The sequence below is a fragment of the Lotus japonicus genome, chromosome 1 (genome assembly GCF_012489685.1).
Source record: "Lotus japonicus ecotype B-129 chromosome 1, LjGifu_v1.2".
NCBI classification, from domain to species: Eukaryota; Viridiplantae; Streptophyta; class Magnoliopsida; order Fabales; family Fabaceae; genus Lotus; species Lotus japonicus.
The window spans coordinates 67,822,633-67,844,967 of NC_080041.1; the positions used below are offsets into that span (position 1 = coordinate 67,822,633).

Here is a 22,335-nt window from a genome sequence, read left to right on the forward strand (position 1 = left end):
GCATGTTTATTCACAAATTATATAGTTGAAAATTTGGTAAATAATATGCTCTAAGGTAAAATGTGATTTATCATTCTTTTCATTTTCAAACATATACATATTGTTCAAATTCGAGTAAACATATATTTGTTAATCATAGTGATCAAAATGAAAGTTAATGATCTATTTAGATGATTTAGATATGGAGATGCTACATATATAAATATATAGAATTGTTACTCCAGTATAAGGAAAACGGTAAAAGAAGGTTTACAGAAAAAAGAACACGTATCCAGAAATGCATTCACCTAATTCTCTAATTGTTTTCAACTCAAACACTTTTATAAAGGTTCCTTTCACTTATGAAATTGTAATAAGGAATAATGATTTATTGGAAATAGACATAATTCCAATATAGATTATCAAAAGAATGAAATTAGATAGGATTTAACTTTTATATGGAGAAAACAACTAAATGAGAGAAGTACTATCAAATAGGGGAAAATACCTCCGGTGGAAGGTTGGATGGAGTTTAATGTTGATGGTTCGGTGTTGGAGGAGCGTTGAGGAACCCTTTAGAGGAGTTTGTCTCTGGATTTTGTACAAACTTTGGTGATCTTAGTACAACTAATGTTTTCTTGATTGAACTATTGGCGGTGTCTATGACTATAGATGTGGTCCTTGACTTGGATATCCCACAGGTGATAAAGACTCACTTGAGGTCATCTATATTATCCTCTCCTCTGGATGAGTTTCATCCTTGCATACGTGGTGATGCCTGTCATTCAAAAGAGTAACGTCCATGGTTGCATTAGGTTCAAACACTTTTTAAGAGTCGAATTCGCTTGTAGATTATTTGGCCCATGTTGGGCATAACTTTCTTTTCGGTTTTCATCTGTTTAGATCCCCCATGGGAAAGTGTCTTAAGTTTTTAGCCCGGATTCAGAGGAGGTCGAGCTCTGAGCCCTCTTCGCCTGCTCTGGCTCCTGGTTAGCTTTAGTTTTGTTTCAGGGCCTAGCCCCTCCATGTCACAAAAAAATGGGGAAAAATATACTAAGAGATATAAAAGTAATTTCTCAATTAGGGTAGTAAAAAGACTAATAGATGATCAAGGATTAACTGTATAAATAATCACTTGGCGCGTGAGGCTAGTAGAGCTGGGTCACTAACTCAAATTTGGAGGAATCCCCCCTCCTTTATTTATGCATCTACGTATTTAGATGCTATTAGCTAGTCGGTTTTTGCTATTAATCTTCCTTTTGGAGCTCTTGTATCGTGATCATTCATTGGCACCTCCAATGGGCTATGTTTCTCTCACAGTGGATGATGCGTATAGTCACACCCAAAACCGCATGGGGATGGGTGGGGTTGTTCAGGACTCTCGGGGTACTTGGCAGTTTGGTTTGTATGCGGGTTTACAACGTGGCGATCCTTTTCTAGCAGAGCTTCATGCCGTGAGGACGAGTCTTCAATTACTCTGGCGGAAGGACATCAAGAAAGCCCATTGTGAGTATAATTGTTTGGAAGTTGTGGCATCTATCAGGAAGGAGGGTTTCCATTTTCAAGTGTTGCTAGTCTCTTTGTGGATATTCATCTCCTTCTGGTGTGGAATTGGGACGTCCATATTCACCATATTTCTAGAGAAGCTAATGGCCTTGCTAGTTTTGGTGCTTGTTTGCCGAGTGAACTTACTAGTCTTGATAATCCCCCAGATGTTGTTGTGCCTTTTTTGTTTGGGATGTTTTAGCTCTTGTCCTTTAGTCATTTGTTAGTTTTCCCATTCACCAAAAAGATTTAAAAAGTTTAAATTGTTAACTATTAAAACATATTATGTTTATCGTTACTAATTATTCCTATAAATACACATCCATTTTTTAAAAAATTACAAAAATAACCAAACCTAATTAGATAAAGAAACTAGTAAAAAAAGTAAGATAGATATATCCATGGATACATGAGGACCGCTATATGACACGAGATATCTGGGCACGAGGGGGCACGAGGATTTAAAAATAGAATTTTTAAAGGGTATTGCTCCGATACCCATTGAAAATAAGAGGGCACAATACCCTTTAGTTCATTTTTTACCATACAAAGGTCGTATTTGTAAATTTTAAAAAGTCTATTATGAAGAAAACACGACTAAAAGGTATGGAACCCTCTATTTTTGAAAGGGTTCCAAAGAAATTGCCATTTTTAAAAGCAAAAAAAAATTAACAAAACCAAAACAGTGAAATAATTTGGGAACCAACACCCACAGTCCACAGAGTCACGCGCACCCTTCCCTTCGACATAACCGCCGTTGTCGCCGATGAGTCACCGCTGTTGCCGCCGTTTTCACGCCACCACCGCCACCCACCTTTTACACCATCAGATCTGGTGAGCCCTTTCTTCCCCTTTCCACTTCCATCCCTGTATTTTCCTTCCCATTTCTTTTCCATTTCCCTATTTTCATTCTGTTAATTCCAATCATGAATTGTCAATCATGATTCACTCTTCACATGCAATTTTCTTTTTTCCAGCAAGAGCTGTAGGTGTATTGTGTGGTCACGCTGCACCCAATCCACCACTGATATGGGTCTTTGTAGTCCATAGAAGAAAATGGTTGCAATTGAGAGTTTGAGACAATAGAAAGTGGAAGAGAAAAACGAGTAATTTTGGAAAGTAGCAGAGAATGGGAAAAATAAGGCCACCTAAAAGAGAAAGGGAAACGGACTGAACAATTGCACGTCTCGTGCCGGTTCGTACGCTCTTTGGTCGTACCAAATATCTTTTTCCTGGATACATATTTGCAAAAATGTAAATATTCTGCCGTTTTTTATTTCTCCTCAGCATCAATCCATATCACTGGGATTGTCGTTTATTTAGGGTGTGCAGGTTCTAATGTGAGAGAGATATTTAACCATGTTGTAAATTAAAAGAATGGAAGGGAACTTTTGGTAGAACCAGAGAAGGAGGACGATGAAAACGGTCAAGGGACGAAGGCTGGGAAAAAGAAACAGTACAGTAAAATAAAGAAGAGTTTTAAAATTAAAGAAGGGTATTACTGTCCAATAAAAAATCTCCCCTCCAATTTCTCCACTTTTGGAGGGACACAAAATTGACTTAGAGGAGGGGTTTTTGCCCCCTCCATTCCCCTTCTAAAAAATGAAGCAACATACTAACTTTAAAAAAACTCCTCCCCTCCCCTTCCCTTCCCTCCATTCCCCTCAAACAAAGCAATATGGAAGTGTCAACATCATCACTCGCACTTTAAAAATTATATAATAAATAGATTCGTGGGTTACTGGGACAGCATAGATTGTTGAATCGGGACTGTGCTTGATTCTGGCACCCTGCCACTCTTTTAAGATCTTACGAATCTAAAGCACTGATTCATGGCCCGCGTAATCTATAATGTAAGTGTGATAATGTCAACAGAAACTGTTTACTTATAAATAGAGCATCACCATGACTCAAAATTCCCTGCCACTGCCATGTACAAATACCTTTCCTATAAATACTTTCACTGTAACATTTATGGATCTACAACAAGAAAAGCCATCTTCCTTTATGCCCATGAATGAATGAATCAACTATAAAATGATAGAACTTATATTATGGCTGAAAAGGCAAATCTTTATCAGCTGTACTATATTGCAATATTGCATGCCATATAACTGCAAGTAAGCCTTCAACCCACAAATTTACTATGGTCGCAGGTTAGTGGAACTATATTGCCGAATAGACTTCAAATCTAGAAGCAATTTTCCAGCGAAAATCTACAGGAATCACTCAGCTTCCAATAAAGGTGAAAAGATCTTAGGAAAACCTTTTAACAATGGGCGACTCTTCGGTACGATGGTAATCTTCTCACAAGAACGCACTGGAATCAACTCAAACTCCTGCGCAAATTGCTCCTGAAAAACAAAACCATGTTGCATTAGCTTGAAGTTGCAAATTAAATTTGACACATATGCCAACCATTCATGTCAAGTAAATTCTGCACATTACTCAAAGGCCGTCTTTTCAGTGGCTACGAGACTATGTTATGAACTTGAATTTTAAACTAGCACATGTGGACATGCAACACACAAACATGGGGGGGGGGGGGAGAGAGAGAGAGAGAGAGAGAGAGAGAGAGAGAGAGAGAGAGAGAGAGAGAGAGAGAGAGAGAGAGAGACAGAGACAGACCTGTTGACCAAGATGAGCAACAAAACTTTGCCTCATCAACATGTTTCACATCAAGCCCAATAAACCAGGATCCAGCACTCACATCATCATGGGCATAGGAACGAAGAATAGATCTGCCAATTCAAACGAATTCAAGATTGATGCATTGAACAGTAACTAACAGTATAATCGAAGCAAAGAGTGGATCTGACCTATTTATTGATATGAATTTAGCCAAAGCTCGTGATATGACATACATCTCTCCTGATGCATGACGAAAATATCTGTTAAACAGGAGATTTAATAATCATTACGAGATAAATAGATATGAAGATAAGTATTTGTGATACATAAAACACATCAATGCACCCACATCTGTGCCCAGAATACCAGACAAACGAAATATTGAACTGGCCAACTCTTGGTTTAAATCCTCAACTATCACATGATAGATGATACATTGAGTTCTATTTTGCAAGGCCATAGGATTTTGGCAGAAGTATGATAATGTAACATAATAGGCTTCTCCACTAAAGATTGTTTGGAGAAGCAAAATCAAAACTCATAATGCAGTTTTTTACTAATGGGATCAACAAACGCATAGCATTGCAGATAATCAAGAAAAATAAACAAGGACTCAACATGGATCCACATGCAGCTATTCAAAACTGGTTAATACTGTATCATACATGATTAATTCATCTAAGTTTGACATGCTGTAAAATTAGTGCAATTGTTCAATCAAATGAAACAACTGGTTTCTTGGCTTACGATTTTTTGTCACCAAATTTCCACCACTCTGGTTCATACCATTTATGGTTCCTGCCATAATTCACAGACACCAGTATGAGAACCATAAAATGAATTCTTCATAAAGCAAATGACGTTTCAAAGTTTGAACAAGATAAGGGGCTCACGGCTCAGAAAAAACTTCGCCTGATTTCATGCATCCAATGTAAAGCCGAGGTTTGTCCAAATGATTTGCTAGTGTAGCTCCCAAGGCATCTGCAAAGGAAGAATCAATTAAGTTGCAAGACATATATCCATCTGAAAATTTGAAGCAACCTCTTTGGAATTTTATTAAATAGGGCAACGAAGGACAGACTAGAAAGTAGAAACCATAAAAAGACAGAAACCTATTACAAGGGCAGTGCAAAAACCTTTGCCATCAAAAGATTGATATTTTCCAGTTAAACTGCTTTAAAGATGAACTTAACAGAAAAGTAACCCCCAGTTCCATAGCTACTTTAAGGCCATAATGCAAAATTTTATTATGTACAACTGCAAGATGATCTATGTAAACAATTTCATGTAACTAAGAAAAATTTAGTACGTTAACAGACCAAGCTTACAGCCTCTGATTATTCTCTAAAACCACGACCGAGCGAAAGAAAACAATACAGTAAACAACTCCTTGCGGGATAATGGGTACATCATCTCAGGTAAATCCAATAAAAATTCAATACTTTCACTCTTTCGGAAAAGAAGACGACAATTTTCAAAACAAAGGCATGACTAGGAAAAGCAACCAAACATATGGCAAAGAAAGCAGAAGTCAAATAAAAAAATATGCTGCTGGAAAAACAAAAATAGAGATAGGGCATTGAAAAATTGAAGAATAAATGGACCTAGCTAAGATTCCAAGTCAAGATGCAGAGAGGAATCCATGAGAAATTGTTAGAGAATTTCCAGGAACTATCAAGGAGAGAGGAACATAGAGGTGAGGACGGGGGTTGTAAATATGAAAAATCATATTGGATAATATTGTCCTTAAAAATTCAAAACCTGATTCCCAATCTTCATCTCCATCTTCAATCACAGTGGGTTTTTTAAGAAGCTTCAAAATGTAGCTTATGAGAAAAAGTGATTTTCAGGGATTTCTGCTATTTCCTAGAAACCCATCAACATGAGCTATACTAGGACTTAAAAAATGGTAAAATTATCCATAATTTAATAAATGATCATTGATTGCCACTACTTTCTATATGCTGACCAGAAAATCAATGTCATAAGATCATTTTTCCATCTTTTTTTTATAAGCAGATCATTTTCCATCTGCAACAATGGAGTTCTCTAAAACATGGAATGATTTAGCAGTGGATTTCAATTAACAAATAAAAGGAACATATTACAACAACAACAGTGAAATAATAGGTAAATTGCATTGAAAAAGTTATCATCTCAACCAGTCAAAGAAAAACTAACCAATATTTACATAAACATCATCATTGACTTTAGCATAAAACTCCGCATCCCATTTGTCTGCAGCATGAGCAAAGAACAATTTAGCCTTCTTTGGGTATCCAGCATTTTCTTCCACATGATCATCCTGCCAACATAATTGTTGAAGGTGGTGAGGTAACAAGTTAATGCTCTTGAACCTGCTCCACTCAGAGGAAGCAAATCACAAACGTTATGTAAGCAGTAAGAACTAAGAATTAACGATGTTAGGCAACTATAAGTGCCAATGTATTACTTTTAACCTCATATCTGCCTGCTAATTTAAACTACTCTAAAGAAACACAATGAGTACACCATTCAAATTGATTTCATCTCAAATATGATCAGTATTTGGCTTTCTAATGCTTCAATACAACAAGTGCAATTTTAACATTGGAACTAGAAGAATAAAATATAAAATGCTCAGTGTTAAAACTATTTATCAAAACACAACAGTGGTTTCTGAAACTGCTGACAAACTGATTGCAACAGTGTTCTGGAAGCTTCAGGTCAAATTCAGAATGAGAAAATTTACTTGCTTTTTACAGAAAAGTGAATGCCAAATGATATAAGTATAAAATCAAATCCTGTAAAATTTTCTGTCTGGATAATATAGAAAGTTTGTAAGCACATTAAGGAATAAAATTCATAAATTGGTCAAACATACAAGAATTAAGAAGTCATTATTCAGCCTATTCTCTCGATCAATCTCTTTATCCAGACTGTCCCCGCGATTTGAACTGCAAAGTCATTCGTAATTCATAAGTGATGGTTCCTACGGAATCACCCCCAACCCCAACAAGTCTAAAGTAAGAACTTAAACCTTCTACCAATAACAAATCGCACAACAATGCCCTTTCCATCTTCTATTTTCTTCAAAGCTGTACCTACAAATATAGTGCTTTAAAATTAAAACCTCTTCTAAACCACAATCTTAGTGCAAAAAGCTGTAACCCATTTTATAAAAAAGCTGTAAACAAACAATCCAAAATACACTAGAAAGTTAAATATATCATGAACCAAAGAAATAACTAAGTTCAGGATCCATGAAATAAATCATTGAACGCAATATACTATAAAACAGAGTTACATTTGATTTTATTTATTTAATATCAGATATCAGGTATCAAAGGAATTAAAATATTATAATAAGAAGAAGCTGATTCCTCTCTAGTATGGAAATCAAAGAGAGAAGCATTCTCCATAGAGGTAGGAAACTAAAAATGCCAAGGTCCTCATGTCTTTTTATCTGTACCTTAACTCATTATCAATGGGTGACGTGCAGCTGTAATGAAAAAAAGACCATAATTTTATTATTGTACTCGCATCAGCTCATGATGTAAGTAATAAGTGATGAAAAACACTTGATGGCACAAAGATTTGAAGGACGAAACTATACAATACTACAAAGAGTGTAAATTGATTTTCAAACCTCCCCATGTATTTTCACCCGTACGGCCATACCCATGTTTTCCTATCAGTCCTCTCTTGATTGGTTACTACACATTCATTAGATTTCCCTGTGGAACTTTTCTTTCCATATAGCATCATGATATATTAAGTGTTCAGAGTTCAGGCTTTACTAAGCATTCTTTACATAAAGTTTCATATTTTCTGTTTTATTGTTCATTTTAAATGACTATATACGTAACTGTATACTCAAGACTCAGATTAGATATATTTGAGGCAGGGTTATTCACAATGTTACAGACTTTCATCACTGAGCAAGAGAAAGCAAAGAATATAATTACCACTTCCCATCCATGCCCTGCGAATTGCATCTCTATTCTTCTGGCGGCCAAACTTTGTTAGTATACCCATCACTACCAAGGGCCTTCTCTCAGAGTAAGTCCCATTAGTCTGTATCAAGGGCTTTGAAACAAAACCCTCCTGCCTAGCTGCAGCAAGTTCCATCTCAAGGGATTCAAGCTTCTTATGTTGTTCCCTGAACGATCACATAATTAAACAGTACGATCATGAAAGAAGTTAAGAAGCTTATATCAACACAAAAGCAGATAAAAAAAAAAATGAAATAGTAATCAATAACTTTTTGCAATTTTCTATCAAGAAAAATTAATTCACCTGCAGGCTATGATCTTCAATGTATCATCCACTGATATAGCAGATTGTCCCTAGAATAAGTAAGAATCTTGTGGTTAACTTAGCCAGAAAAATAAGTAGAAACACATGTCCATATCCTAATGTGTCAAACATATATATACGTCCCTGACAGAGTGATCTCAACTCAAATAGGTCAAAGTAAATAGGAAAAAACTAAATACCACGATGGATTCCATTCACGACTTAAGTATATATCCCTGTGTTTAAGTTTCAGCTTGCAATTTTATCCCTGTGTTGTCAATTTCTTATTTAACTTAAGCCATTGGATGTGGTTTTCGCCGGTTTCATCTGCGAATTGATCGCGCCACATAGCTTTGCTCAAGTAAACTACTGTGACAGTGAGTCATTCAGCAACGAAATAAACTATTTCTCAAAATCATACTATGAGATCAAACTCAAATGCAACAATATTGATACTGCAATTACACTAAACAAGGAAAACGCATTCACAGTTCGAAGATCGGATCCCTAACTTCAAGTAACTGAATTCACAATGATTCATAGCAAATCCGGTGCAAGAGAGTGAGAAGCGATCAAAAAAGCGTGATTGAAATTGAAGTGAGGACGAATCAAGAGAGAGAGAGAGAGAGAGAGAGAGTAGGGAGTGACCTGGCCAGTGATTCTATCGAGTTCTTTGATGAGATAAACACGGTGCTGTGCGTCCTGCCACAACCTGAACAAGAAAATTAAGATCAAGTACAGAAAATTGTACTCTGCGTGAGAGAAGATGAAGGAAGGAAGCTAACCTTCCGGCGACGTAGATGGAGGCGAAAGTGGCGAACATGGAGATGAGAAGTGAAGATATGCGGGATCGATGAGCCATGTTGCTCAGTCTATGGCTCGATCCCTTCTTGCTTTGCATTTTGAACTGCAAATGATCGACGAAAACGGTTTGCAGAGAGAACTCGGAAGAAGCAAAGTTAGCAAAGTTTGTGCTGGTGAGACAATTCACCAGTCACCACCACCACCAGCAGCAACCACTGGGTAAGTGAGTGAGTTTTTTTCTTTCTTTCTTTTTAGGGATAAGTATATCAATTACCCCTATATTCGGGATTCAGCATATGACAATACAAAAAAATATTTTTTATGATCGGAAAGATAAATTGCATCCGCCAAGATTTGATCTCTGAACCTTCCCTACCCAACTCATATATCCCCAGCTCCTACCACTTAAACCATCATACAAGGACACTTTTAAGTTAAAAAGTAGTGCTATTTACCGATGAAGAAAAAATGAGAGTAGCGCTATACCGTGCGAAACAAAACCCACGAAATGACAACATGTATTGAAGTTGTCAGACTATATTTGTACCTTTCGAAGTGCACACTGAAGCATCAGACTATACCATTGGAATTTGGAAGAGTCTTGATCCAGGAGGGACACCCAGTAGCATACGAGAGACGGAAGCTCAACGAGACAGAATGGTGTAGTCCTAGTCCCAGAGAAAGAGATAACAGCTGTGGTGCATTGACCAAGTTTTTTCTATCACATTACCAATCATATTTTTTATTTTTCTCTCTTTGGATGTAGGTGGAATTGAGACGTGACACAAACTTTCCTCATTCTTATAATTAATCATGTGATAAAATAAAATATTAGTTAATATTTTGAAAAACAAACTAATAATTAACTAGTAAAATCTTTGACTAACATTTTAATCAAATTAATGTTAAACTATTTAAGTAATTCTTTAAAAATTATTAGTTTTTGTATCAAATATCTTCAAATAATTTAAAATTTTCAAAATCAAATAATAATTAAATAATATCTTCAATAAATGAATTTTATTTAATGGTCCATTAATATGAAGTTTTTTTTATAGGCAAATGTTAGTTGTTATAAATGTTAGTAAATTAATCCATTCTCCGAGTTCGAACCCGGGACCCTTCACCCCACCCAACCCTTATGTCCCTAGCTCTTACCACTTGATATTTAAATTTTTTAAAAAGAATATATATAATAAAATAAAAATATTTCTTACTATTGAATTTATTTTTATAACTTAACATTGATTTTTTTTTTGTTACAGTGGGAAATTAAACAACAAAACGAAAATAAAAATCAGCTAATAACGTCTTGACAAAGCAAAGAAATCATTGATGCAGGTGGTTGTGACCTGAGTTTCCAATCCCAATCCTCATTCACAGCAAGCTTTGCTAGTGCATCTGCAACCGACTATAATTTTTTATTTAAACATTAATAATATAATTTTAAAAGTATAGTTAATGATAGCTCAAGTGGCAAGAGATAGGCGACATATGTGTTGGGTGGAGGAGGTTCAGGGATGAATCCTTAGAGGGTGCAATTTATCTTTCCGAGGTAACAAAAAAAAGCATGTTTATTGAATTTGAAATCTTTAGACTCGCATAGTAATTTACTTATAAATTTAATAATATAAATATCTATCTATAACTTTATTAAAGCAGGATGAGTTATAAGCCTCCATTGCTTATGTGTCAGCTTCTGAATAATCAGATTTTTTGATTGGTTGATATACTAGTGTGTTTACCCATGTTTTGCACGATGGAGTTCTATTTCCGAATTTTACTCATGATGATTGATATAGAAGAAATAGTAGTTGCACGAAAATGAAAATAAGACTTTCGTGATTGTAATATAACAATGACAAAAAATTGTAAATTGAAGATTTCAATACAGATAAACAAACAAAGAACAATTAATGAATGATAAAGTATTAAAATCAACTACCATATATTATATATGATTAGCTTGATGAGTAGATGAATGTGTTGATAGAAATCTTCATTAATGTTGGCCATCTCGGGAATTCAAGTTTTGTGCTCAGGAAGCTGAAATACATCAATTTGTATAGATTATATTTGTTTTATAAGATAACCAATACATCAATTTTTACATCAATTGTGTTGACTGTACCATCTTCAACCTGTAGAATCCATTCTGCAAACTTCCGGGTTTCTTCATTGGTTGATGATGATGAAGAATTTTGTAATCTCATGTTTTTGTTCAATTTCAATACTCTGCATGAGTTCCATAAGTATGAAGAATTAATTGAAGATTCAATGATATCTGCTCAACTACCTTTTGGAACAGCAGGAAGAGTTTTCCTAAAGTCCTCTCCTAGAACCACAACTTTACCACGAAATGCTTTGATCATAATCAAAATTCAAATAGGTTTTCAACATGTCATTTAAAGTTTCATCTTATGCTTCAAAACAATGTTCAACATTGGTGCTTCATCCCATATGATAAAACTTGGCTTAATTTTGAAGTAATTCAGTCCTTTGAAATCCTTGTTTGATATAACATGTCGATATATCATTAATTGACATATGAATAGAAAACCTTGAATGAGCAGTCTTCCCTCTAGGCAACAACAAAGAAGCAATAACACTTGATTTCATGTTTAGAATAATAAGTCCTTGTGATTTTAAACCTGAAGACAATGTATTTTACCCAAATATTTTCCCTGGATCTCCAAATCCATGTAAAAAATAAAACCCTCAATGATCGGACAAAACTGAACTCATTATTTATTTATACACTTCATGTTGCTCAACAATTAAAGACTTTAATAGTGCTTTATGTGTAACACGCATTTCTTGTTTACTGTAATTCAACTCGTCAGCAACAAACTTGTTTTCAAATTGTAGAGTTTCAAAAAATCTGGGATATGACATACATGAGAATTCTTTAAGTGACCTCCCATTGCAGTGAATAAGTTTCTCAATTTCAATTAAGTAGAGGTTCATGAGAGTGTCATCCTTTATTCAAAGTCCTACAATGATATTAAAGTTACTAGTATTTTTTACCCGTGCGATGCACGGGGATATTCATTTTTTTATTGCGTAAAATTTTAAAATATGTGTTATTGTTATTATATGTATTAAAAGATAATGGACATTGATATTCATATCACCCACACCTATCATTATCATCCCCACGTGTACCACACTTTAAAGTGTGTTACATTTTCACTACCACCACACATTAGGGTGCATTAATAAGGGTGTTGTAGTATTTTTAACAATGATAATTTTCATATTAATAAAGGATATAGTTTAATTTTAGATATAAGAAAATATTAATTTGTAAACATTTTTTCATGATAAATGTGTTTGTTTTTGTCTTGTAGAAAAGAAACTATTATATATATATATATATATATATATGGGGAATGCTAACTTACTCCCACTTGTTTTTTAGAAGGAGTAAGTTAGCAGTCAACACCTTTATTTCTTGGACAAAAATAACCTTTCTCTAATGCTTAAAAAGAACTTCACCTACTGGGCAATTAGTAATTGGGCTCTCCCTTATTTATTTATTTATTTCTAAAAACCTGTGTTGCTTTTTGTTTTCTCTCTCCTGCTTAACTTTCTTCAAGCTTCCTTCCCCAAGTACATGTCCCACATCTGCAACTTACTTCACCATTTTTTTAAGAATGCGGTTCATGTTGTCTGTACTGTGTGATGTTTCTTCCCCTTCCATTGGACTTCAACTCCACCCATCCAAAAACATTTCTGGATTACGATATATTCTTCCTACCACGCTATTTCTTTCTTGTCTTCTCTTCTTAATTCGTGGTAAAAGGAGATGAAAAACAAAAATACTGAGAAGTGGTAAAATGAGATGGAAATAAGAAATTTGTTGTGGCCGTGCGACGAAGAGGAGATGGAACTATGTTGGTGAAGCCATGAATTCATCTGAGATCTGTGTTGGTTCCTTTAGAAAGAGAGAGAAATTGGGAAAATGTGATAAATGAGGAGAGAGAAATAGAAATTGTTGACTTTAAAAATTATGAGAAGAAATTTACATGAAAGCCCTTAACTTTATCTACTTTTAACAATAAAAGGTTGGAGCTTTTTGTCAAAAGAAAAAGTGTTGAGTGCTAACTTACTCCTTCTAAAAAATAAGTGGGGGTAAGTTAGCATTCTCATATATATATATATATATATATATATATATGTTCTTCATCCTTATTTATGTTAATCAATAAACATATAAAAAGAAATCTAAGAAATAAAAGGGAGTAAAAAAAGAGAGAAAAAATAAAAATACATGAGAGTGTTAAGCTAGACAAATTATGTGACGTAAATTTGATGTGCATTTAGGTAATTTTCATTAAGATTTTTATTTTTTGTTTAGTGTAGAATGAAAGTAACTTTCCCCTTTCCCCTAGGAGAGATAACCTCACAATGATATGGATGTTCTCGTCTCGAACATGATTTCCTTCAAAGACGTCTTACCCAAAAAGAAAGTAATTTTCATTTTATTTGTGTGGAGGTAACAATAGTTTTCATATGGAATAATTGTTGATTAAGCACAAAAACATTAAAAAAAATGGAATATATAAACAGGTTTTGACTCAGGAAGTTTTAATTCAAGTCTTAGTATTGTGACCCGTGAAATACATGGAGATATTCAATTTTGTTTATAATGTGTATTTTTTCATATTCTTAGTTATTTTTATAGATTTACTAAAAGAAGAATCATGAATTAAAAGAATAAAATTCATTTTAAATATAAAAATTGTTGAATGTGCTTCACATCGGTGCTGTCATGCCTGAAGCCGATGAGTTTAGTGGATGTTCTTGGGAGTTTATGCATCATGGAGTTCTGGCGGATTTTTTTTGCGTTCTTTTTAAGCCAAGAAAAAGGTTTTTACTTAGATATCCAAATAACTTTACTATGGAGTATGTATATGAATCTCACATAGAAAAGAAGAGCTTACCTAGAACAAATTGGCGCCCTTGATTGACTAAATTCCTTCATCATTGAACCGTGAATTAATCTCAGTTGCAAGGTCTTCAGAGCTTACACTTAAGCTACTTAACGCTCAATTCCTAATATGCTTCCACCAAACATGGTTCCTTTCAACTGTGTACCCAATCTCGAACTTCATCATCAACATCGCAAGTTTTTTGTCTTACACAGATGAAATATCACAACTAAAATTTCTTCGTTATTTTCTTGGCTTAAGTACACCACCATCTGGTCTGCTTATGAGCCTCAAAGTGTACACACCAGTTGATTGATTGCCTCTGCAATTTTCATTCTAATTTTAACAAAATAAACCTAATGATTTAGGAGAGTCTAAAAGACTTAACTTAATCAATCAATGTATGAAAAAGACTCACGCTGAATCGTGTAGCACAACATCTATATGCCTATTTGTCTTCCCATCATTTTCACTTTATATTTGTTCTATCCATGAACATTGAGATGAGGTATAATACCTAGAGTGTAAGGAACGTGATGTGAGATTCCCAGAGAGGATGAGAGCGTAACCGCTTTAGAGAGAGAAAGTAACTGAATTTCAATCTTGTTATTTCTCAAATGAGCCAAGAGTCCTTTACAATTGGTATTCATCCCCTATTTATAGATGTGGAGTTGGGCTTGGCGCCTCCATCCCTTCCTAATGGGCCGGTTGGGCCTCTAGGAGGAGGCCCAAGTCCCTGATCTGCTCGTCGCCCTAAGCTGGCGCTCTTGGGCGAGGGACCCTGGGGTCTCGCCCAGTCCACAAGTCCATAAGACACCGAGCTCGAAGCATGAGAGCTCAGTGTGTCTTTAAGTAGAAAAACTAAGGCGACGACCATGAGAAGCTAATTAATGCTAAAACTTAAGGCCTAACAACAGAGAACAACTGCCAACATGGCTTGGTAATTAAAGCTTTTAAAAATTAACATTTTGAACTTCTTGCTGTGTTCCCCTAGTGGCTTGAGTCCACAAGTGGGCTTGTGGCGATGGCGCTTGGTTTGCTTGCCTTGTCACAGTTACGTGCGTACTCTGACTTGTGATATTCTGATGCACATAGGGCATATGACACGTGGCAGTCGAGGTCTGCCAAATCTAAACTGTCCTACCAAAACGTCCCCTCGAATCCCCATAAAGCATGTCAGTTTGGATACTGGACCAATTACCTTCAACCGCTGCAATTTCCACTTCACTGTGTCATTCCCACTTCCCGAAATCTCGCAACTGCAATCATTTTCCTCCGTTATGGGACACGATCTCCCACCTTTCCTCCGCATTTACCAACAACTGCCCCCAGCTTCCCTTCACACGTTTCCCCTCAATCACCACTCCCTGCTTATACAGGTGCTGCTCCCGTCACCCTTTAATCCTTTAATGACCACGACCTCTTGCCTTCTTCTTCACGCGCGAGCCCCTTTTCATAGATTATTGCCTCTGCCTTCACAGCTTCCCATGCGCCGCCCTCTTTTCCGGCGAGCTTTCCCAACGTCAAAATAACCTCTACTTCCTATCCTCTTTTCGAAATGACATCGAGACGCCAAACCAGAAACTCCAATCGCAACGTCACCGTCGCCACCCCTTTACGGTGTGTTCCTCCTGTTGACCCCCCCTCGGGGGAGCTCCGCTCGAGGAAAAAGACATTGTTGCCTTTCGAACGAGGACCTGGGAGTCCTTGCCAGTTCCCGCAGTAAGAGCCCTTCCCGCCGGGACGATGCCTAACCAACCGTCTAGTTTGGAGGAGTGGTCATCCATTTGTGAAATTTCTTCGGAATCCGGTGGGTTTTGTCACGAGAAACCCCTTGACAACCTTATGTACTACGGAGTTTGCTCAGCCTTTGAGCGCCCTTGGCTCCGTCCTCAAGACAATCACGTGGGTGATTCCCACTTCTTCTATGTGTATGAGTACATGTTCACAAGTTTGGGAATCGGGTTTCCCTTTTCTCCCTTTGTTTGCTCCGTGCTCCATAGGATCAATGTCGCTCCCAGTCAACTTCACCCCAACAGTTGGGCCTTTTTGCGATGCTTCGAAATCATCTGCGACGCAATCCAGTAAGAGCTTGCACCCTCCCACTTCTTCTATTTCTATCGTGTGTTCGCCCAGCTATCGCCGCCACGCAGCTGGGTTTCCCTGGAAGCTAGACCCGGACGTCAGCACTTCAACCCTTTTTGGTCCAACATCACCGTTGATCTGGCCCGAAAGTATTTCAGGGTCGTGGTGTCCCATAAGTACCCCGAGGTTTTTACACAGAGGGACGGCACCGCCCGATTCCCCTTCTACTGGACCCAAGAAGTGCTCCAGGTAGTTGACCCCCCTGAGGATTCCCTAACCCCCAAGGACAAAGTTGTCATCAGCTTCCTGGCTAGACTCTCGGTTTTAGACTGCGCTCATGTGATTGGTAAATTTTTCCCTTGTTTACTTCGTATTTCATATTTCCTGCTAACTCACCCTTGCTGTTCTTTGCTTCAGGAAAAATGCGCCACGCCAGTGAAGGTCTTCTGGACGCCTTTGGGAAGAAAAGAAAAGTCTCATTTCCCCCTCAGGTTAATCTGAAGGGCGACAAGACGTCCTTGTCGAAGGTCCAGCCGAGTGGGAAACGACTTCTCGGCGAGGAGACCCCTCGCCCTTCCCCCAAGAAACCGCACCCCGCTACTGTCGCATTACCCCCTGGCGGGGAGAGTACTCCTGCTACCTTCACAGATTTCTATGAGTCTGAGGAGACTCTCGAGGCGAACCAGCCCGGCGAGCCTCCAAAGGTGACTCCAGTTTCTTCGCCCAACGCCCGGGGTGATCCTGTTGACAGATCTTTCCCTGGTACGAAGGTAATCCCGCCGTCCCCTGGTCAAAACTTAATGCCATCTGCCAGTGTACCGTCGTCGAGTCATAATCCCGCCCCGCCCTCGGGTTCTGCAAACCAGGAATTGCCATATTCCCTATCTTTGACGCCATCGCAAGTTGTGAGGATGGATGAAGTAGTCAAGCAGCCGGGTTTGGACAGAGTTTCAGAAAGCGCGTTGGCGACAATGCTCCATGCTTTTCATTGCTACAAGCGGTCCGCCCAGGATGTCGGAGCGTTGCGATCAGAGGTAGTGCGCCTCCGCGCCCTCAATGCTGAATTTGTTGAGGAGCGCAAAGCGCTCCTTGCTCAGCTAAATGCCAAAGAAGCATCGTTTTCCAAAGAGCTGGCCGAGCAGACTAACTGTGCTGAGGTTAGCTTGGAGTTCCGAGACAGGAAGATTTCGGAACTGGAAGGGGCCCTTGCAAAACTCCAGCAGGTGGCGAAGTTGGAGTCTGACGCGAAGATTTGGTGGCCTCCAAGGATCAAGCTATTTCTTCAATGGGCGAGGAATTTGAAACCCTCGGTGCCGAACTGGCGAAGAAAAATGAGGCTCTGTCTGCAGTGAAGGCCCAGGCCCAGTCTGACGCGAAGGCCTTAGAAGAGAAGATGAGGTCAGATGTCGTTGCCGCCGCTGTCTTCGAGCGTGGTCGTGGATTCTTCCTCGCCAAAACCCAAGTTCAACGCCTCAACCCCCAAATTGATCTCAGCCAGATGGGAGCATTCAAGAAGATGACTCCTGCCGGATTGGTCGGTCTCGACGATCCTCCCGGCTTTGTCGCTGAGCGTTTCCTGAATGAAGAAGATGTAGAGGGAAACGAAGAATGTTAGCAGTTTTTAAGTCGATCTTGTAATAACGATCTATTTTCCTGTTATCCTTTAATGAAAATTCCAAGTTCCCTTTGTGTTTTGCCTTGCTATGTTTCTCTTTTCCTTTTTTTTTTTTTGACTTCAATCGAGCTTAGGCCTTCCTTCTCCACCAACGCCGTACCCATTATGAGCCTTGGGCGGACGTACCATACTGAGGAAACTCTTAGACTGTGAGTCACGCGAGTCATCTTTCCTATAGAGTCCCAACCCCCGCCCTTAAGTGCTTTTCTCCCAAACTCCAACGGAGGTTTATCGTTGACCACCGGCCAGGAGCACTTATGACTTCATTACGATTTGCCTCATCTTTCAAGGAAAACTCCTCGAGAAACCGCTAATAACTCCTGGAAACTGAACTTAGTGTATAGATGGCAGTTAAACCATAACAGTCTTCACATCTCATTCTGTTTCTGAATTCGAACATCACGATGGCATCCTTCGAAATTTGCATTAGTGAGCTGAGGAAGAAAGCCTTTAATGAGGATCTTTTTATCTACGTTAGACATCCAGAGAATCCGAGCGTCTATCAACTGACCAATCAGGTTCTAGGCATGGGCCTAAACCCAGAGATGGACATCAAACTCAGAGAATTCCTCGTGTTTGTGGAGGAGCTTCTGGATCTGTTCCAGCGAGAGCTGGACAATGATGCCGCTATTCGAGCGGTGGAGGCTTCGCTGGAAGCCATGGCGGAGAGTCCTAAGAGGCAGGAGGTTCGCCAGAACTTGGTCCGGTTGGAGTACAAACAACACCGTCTAGAGCTTGAGAAAACAGAGTTTCTTCGTCAATGTAAGGTTATGAAAAGAAATCCTCCGTTTTAAGATGTAATGCAAATGATGCAAATGATATGAATAAAAGAGTTTTTTTATTTTTATGAATGCCTCTAGATGTGTGCTAGTATGAATGCGTGAGCAGATAAATAATGAACGGAAAAAACAGAGTTTTGTCTTTGCTGATTGTGTTTTTTTTTATGTGGTATAATCCTTCTGATTCTGTGGTAGAATGGATTACTATGAGTCCTCTTCACATCAATTATTGGCACGCAGACCAGGGGTTATATATATAAAAAATTCTTATATGTGTATTTTGGATTCATAATCACACGTGGGCACAACTAATAGAGAAGGAACCATATTTGTGCATCCCATTCTGAGATGAGAGACCAACGTGTGCTTAGAATCAAATTTTTGCAATTCCCATACTCTTTTTGTGAATTTGTTTAATAGTTCATTTTGTGAATAGCTCTCTCACTCAATAACTTCCAAGTGACTATGCTACCTTTATTAGTTTGGGAACATGAAGCCTAGCAATATCCAATTATCTATTTCTATACACCTTATCTAGAATTTACTTATAAAACAGATTCATCTATTGCAACAGTCTAAGATTCTTAGATTTTTAACTCAATTGAAGAGCATATAGAATAAAGCATTTTTTTCGTTCTTCCACCAAAGAGGTAGAACATTTCAGAATTAGATCCCAGCTTCATGGACGCCATTGTGGTTAGTTAATTATCATCAAAATGTTCCTTGAAAGAAAAATAAAGGGTGGTGGCAACTAACATTGAATTGTGCTAAAAATGATTTCGATGTCTAAATGTTTTATATGCATTAATTGATTAAGGGCTGGTTTAATGGTTCCTTTTTAACCTGAAACATGAAAGTATCTTGGGAATACTAATTGATGCTCTATTTAAGAAAGTACATGTCCTCTATTAGTATGAGTCATTTTCTCAGATTAAAGGTAGCCCTGTTAGTCCTTTAAATATAACAAGGATGCAGCCATGGTTGGTGTCTAATCTCTTTGTAGATAAAATTATAAATAGCTTTGTTCATATGACTATTCTGGTGCATGGCTTCAAATAGAGGCTAAGGAGCTGATGAATCTATGCTTAATTGAGATTTGAGACGTTATGCCAATCCAATGGTAGGTCACTCAAAGAATTTCCATGTCTTCCATATCCTAATTATTCTGAGATTATGCAATTTGAGAACAGATTTGTTGCAGACGAGCTGAATTACAATAGGGAACAAATTCAAAACACTTATGATGAATTTGTGAAATTGTTAACTATAAAAAAAAGGAGTATATGATCAAGTTCTGGAATTAATTTTTAATGGTAATGAAGGATTCTTTTTTCTATATGGCTTTGGGGGGACAGGAAGTATACCCTACCTATGATATGTGTGTGTTAGAAGTTGACCCTTGCTTGTTTGCTTGTTTGTTGTTTGGGGCGCTTAACGCCTAGACAACAAGCATGCGTGTGATTACTCGGGAGGAGACCCTACACTTGCTCGACATGGATGACGATGCAGCTTGGGATATTGATCACGATCGGAGACGTTATATTTATACCTGCCGTGTCCGGAGATGGAGGCGCACACGTCAGAGGAGATCCCTCATCCTCACTTGCTATCACAGGATTCTCAGGATGCCATATCCTCCACCTCGACTTGTACTACCCGTCGTAGCTGACATCGATTGGATCACCGATGAGGCTCCCATCCAGGATTCGCCCGCCTCAGTAGGGAACTACCTGGTTCACGCTACGAGGAAGGCTCTTGCGGCGCGAGGACTATGGGTCAGGTATTGGGTGTGATAAGTGTGTATGTACTGTGGGTCAGATCGAGTGTTTTGTTCCTAGGGCTCGAAGCCAACTTAAAGCCATCATTGTATGTCGATGAGCTTAAGCAAGGTTGAGAGCATTAGTTTCCCTTCTTTTGAAATTATTATGTAATAAAAAGTTTTTCCGTTTAATAAAATGAGGTTTATTCATCATTTACTTTACTGTTGTTTAAAAGTTTTTGTTCCAGCCAAAATTTACGCACATTTTTTGAAAAAAGTTACTAAAGTGACCCTCGAGAAATCGGGACGTTACATTAACAATGGCCAGATACATAAATATTGGAAGATACACAAGACAATACTGACTTGAGATTAAAAAAAAAAACATCATGGCCAATTAAGGGCTAGATGACGTCCTTATTTTGCTACGAAGGTTATGAATAAATGTATTGTACATATTCAATTGTCAATGATAGTTAAACATCAAATTTCTTAACGAAAAACAAATTTTATAACACTTTTAAAAAACTCTTGTCCGGCATATATCATTACAAATTAATAGAACCAGCAACATTTTTATTAATTTCAAGATGTAAGTATTTTTTGGTACATCGAAAAGATAAATTACACCACCAGAGATTGATCTCTGAACCTTCTCCTCCCAACCCATCTATCCCCCAGCTCTTACCAATTGAACTATTCCACAAGAACTTCAATATGTAAGTATTATCATGTAAAACATTCTTCCTCGTGGGAGTTTTTTATTATGTAATTAGAACACACACAAAATATATATATATATATATATATATATATTTTCTAATCTTTGTAGAAATATTTCACTCTCGAATTTTATATTTTTATTAATTTTAACTTTAAAGTACTTTTTTTTTGTAAAATGTTACTCCCCATTGGAGTTGTCTATTCCGTAATTAAAATATAAAACAATACAGACTAATACTAATAGGCTTTCTTTGTTATCAAGTCTAGTACACATTATGGAGTGAAGACACTCCCGTTTTTAAAAATACTCTATCACTACTGTTAAAAACCAAGTGATAGAAAGTGTGAGAAAATGAGAGAAACATATACAAAGGCATCTTCGGAATTCATTTATTTAATAGTGTGTGTACAAATACAATGACTCAGGGAAAGTGAATGGACTTCTATTTCTAAGTACTAAACTTTCTAAAGACCCAAAACCCACCAACTAAACGTCAGAAAGAATTAGCCCGTATCAGCAATGCTTCATAAGTAAGGATTGAAAAGTAAAAAAAAAAGGGAAAAGTGTGATGGAGTGAATCATGTGCAAAGTTTACGAGATGAAAGTGAGAATGCTAAGAATAGGATACAAAAGAGAGGGATGATATTAATGAGGTTGACGAAGTCATTTTAATTTGTTTCTTGCAATTGCAAGAGAATGTGCTTATGTGTATTTCACTATTTTGTCAAAAGAGAGGAAAATAAGAAGTAAGCTAAATCAGTAAGTAAACTTATACATGAACACTACTAAAAAAGTGCAAATTACTGACAGAATTTAGTGACGGATTATAGTTCATAGCTAGACTTTAGTGACGGATTTGATAAAATTGTTACAGATTAATTTTCCATGTACTTAGTGACAAAATTAGTGACGGAATCTTTGGTCGCAAAATATTTCATCACTAATTTCGCAACTAAAATTTTAAATTTTGTGTTTAGTAACGGATTTTGATACGAAGTTAACTTTGACTAAATAATTTCGTCACTGATTCCGTTGATAAATTTATGATGAAAATAGTGACGGATTTGTGTCATCACTAAATTTAATTCATAATGGGTTAGTCACCGTTTAAAACTTGTTTCACGTTTTCAGTGTTCGGCGTT

At 37.3% G+C, this 22,335-nt stretch overlaps 1 protein-coding gene across 2 annotated transcripts; it reads right to left on the minus strand.

Annotated features, from left to right (window-relative positions):
• Window positions 1-3,387: 3,387 nt before the first annotated feature.
• Window positions 3,388-9,533, minus strand: LOC130741600 (hydroxyproline O-galactosyltransferase HPGT1). Of its 2 annotated transcripts, none has more exons than XM_057594414.1 (12): window positions 9,219-9,533; window positions 9,082-9,145; window positions 8,434-8,483; window positions 8,103-8,296; window positions 7,175-7,232; window positions 7,019-7,091; window positions 6,337-6,460; window positions 5,049-5,136; window positions 4,903-4,953; window positions 4,344-4,415; window positions 4,153-4,265; window positions 3,388-3,878 (listed from the first exon to the last, which is right to left on the minus strand). In XM_057594414.1, the coding sequence occupies exons 1-12, from the start codon at window positions 9,332-9,334 to the stop codon at window positions 3,856-3,858; spliced, it is 1,026 nt and encodes a 341-aa protein (XP_057450397.1). In that variant the 5' UTR covers window positions 9,335-9,533; the 3' UTR covers window positions 3,388-3,855. The 2 variants fall into 2 exon arrangements, with proteins under 2 accessions (XP_057450397.1, XP_057450396.1); XM_057594413.1 differs by having other exon boundaries at window positions 7,175-7,238; window positions 9,219-9,515.
• Between the last annotated feature and the right edge of the window lie 12,802 nt (window positions 9,534-22,335).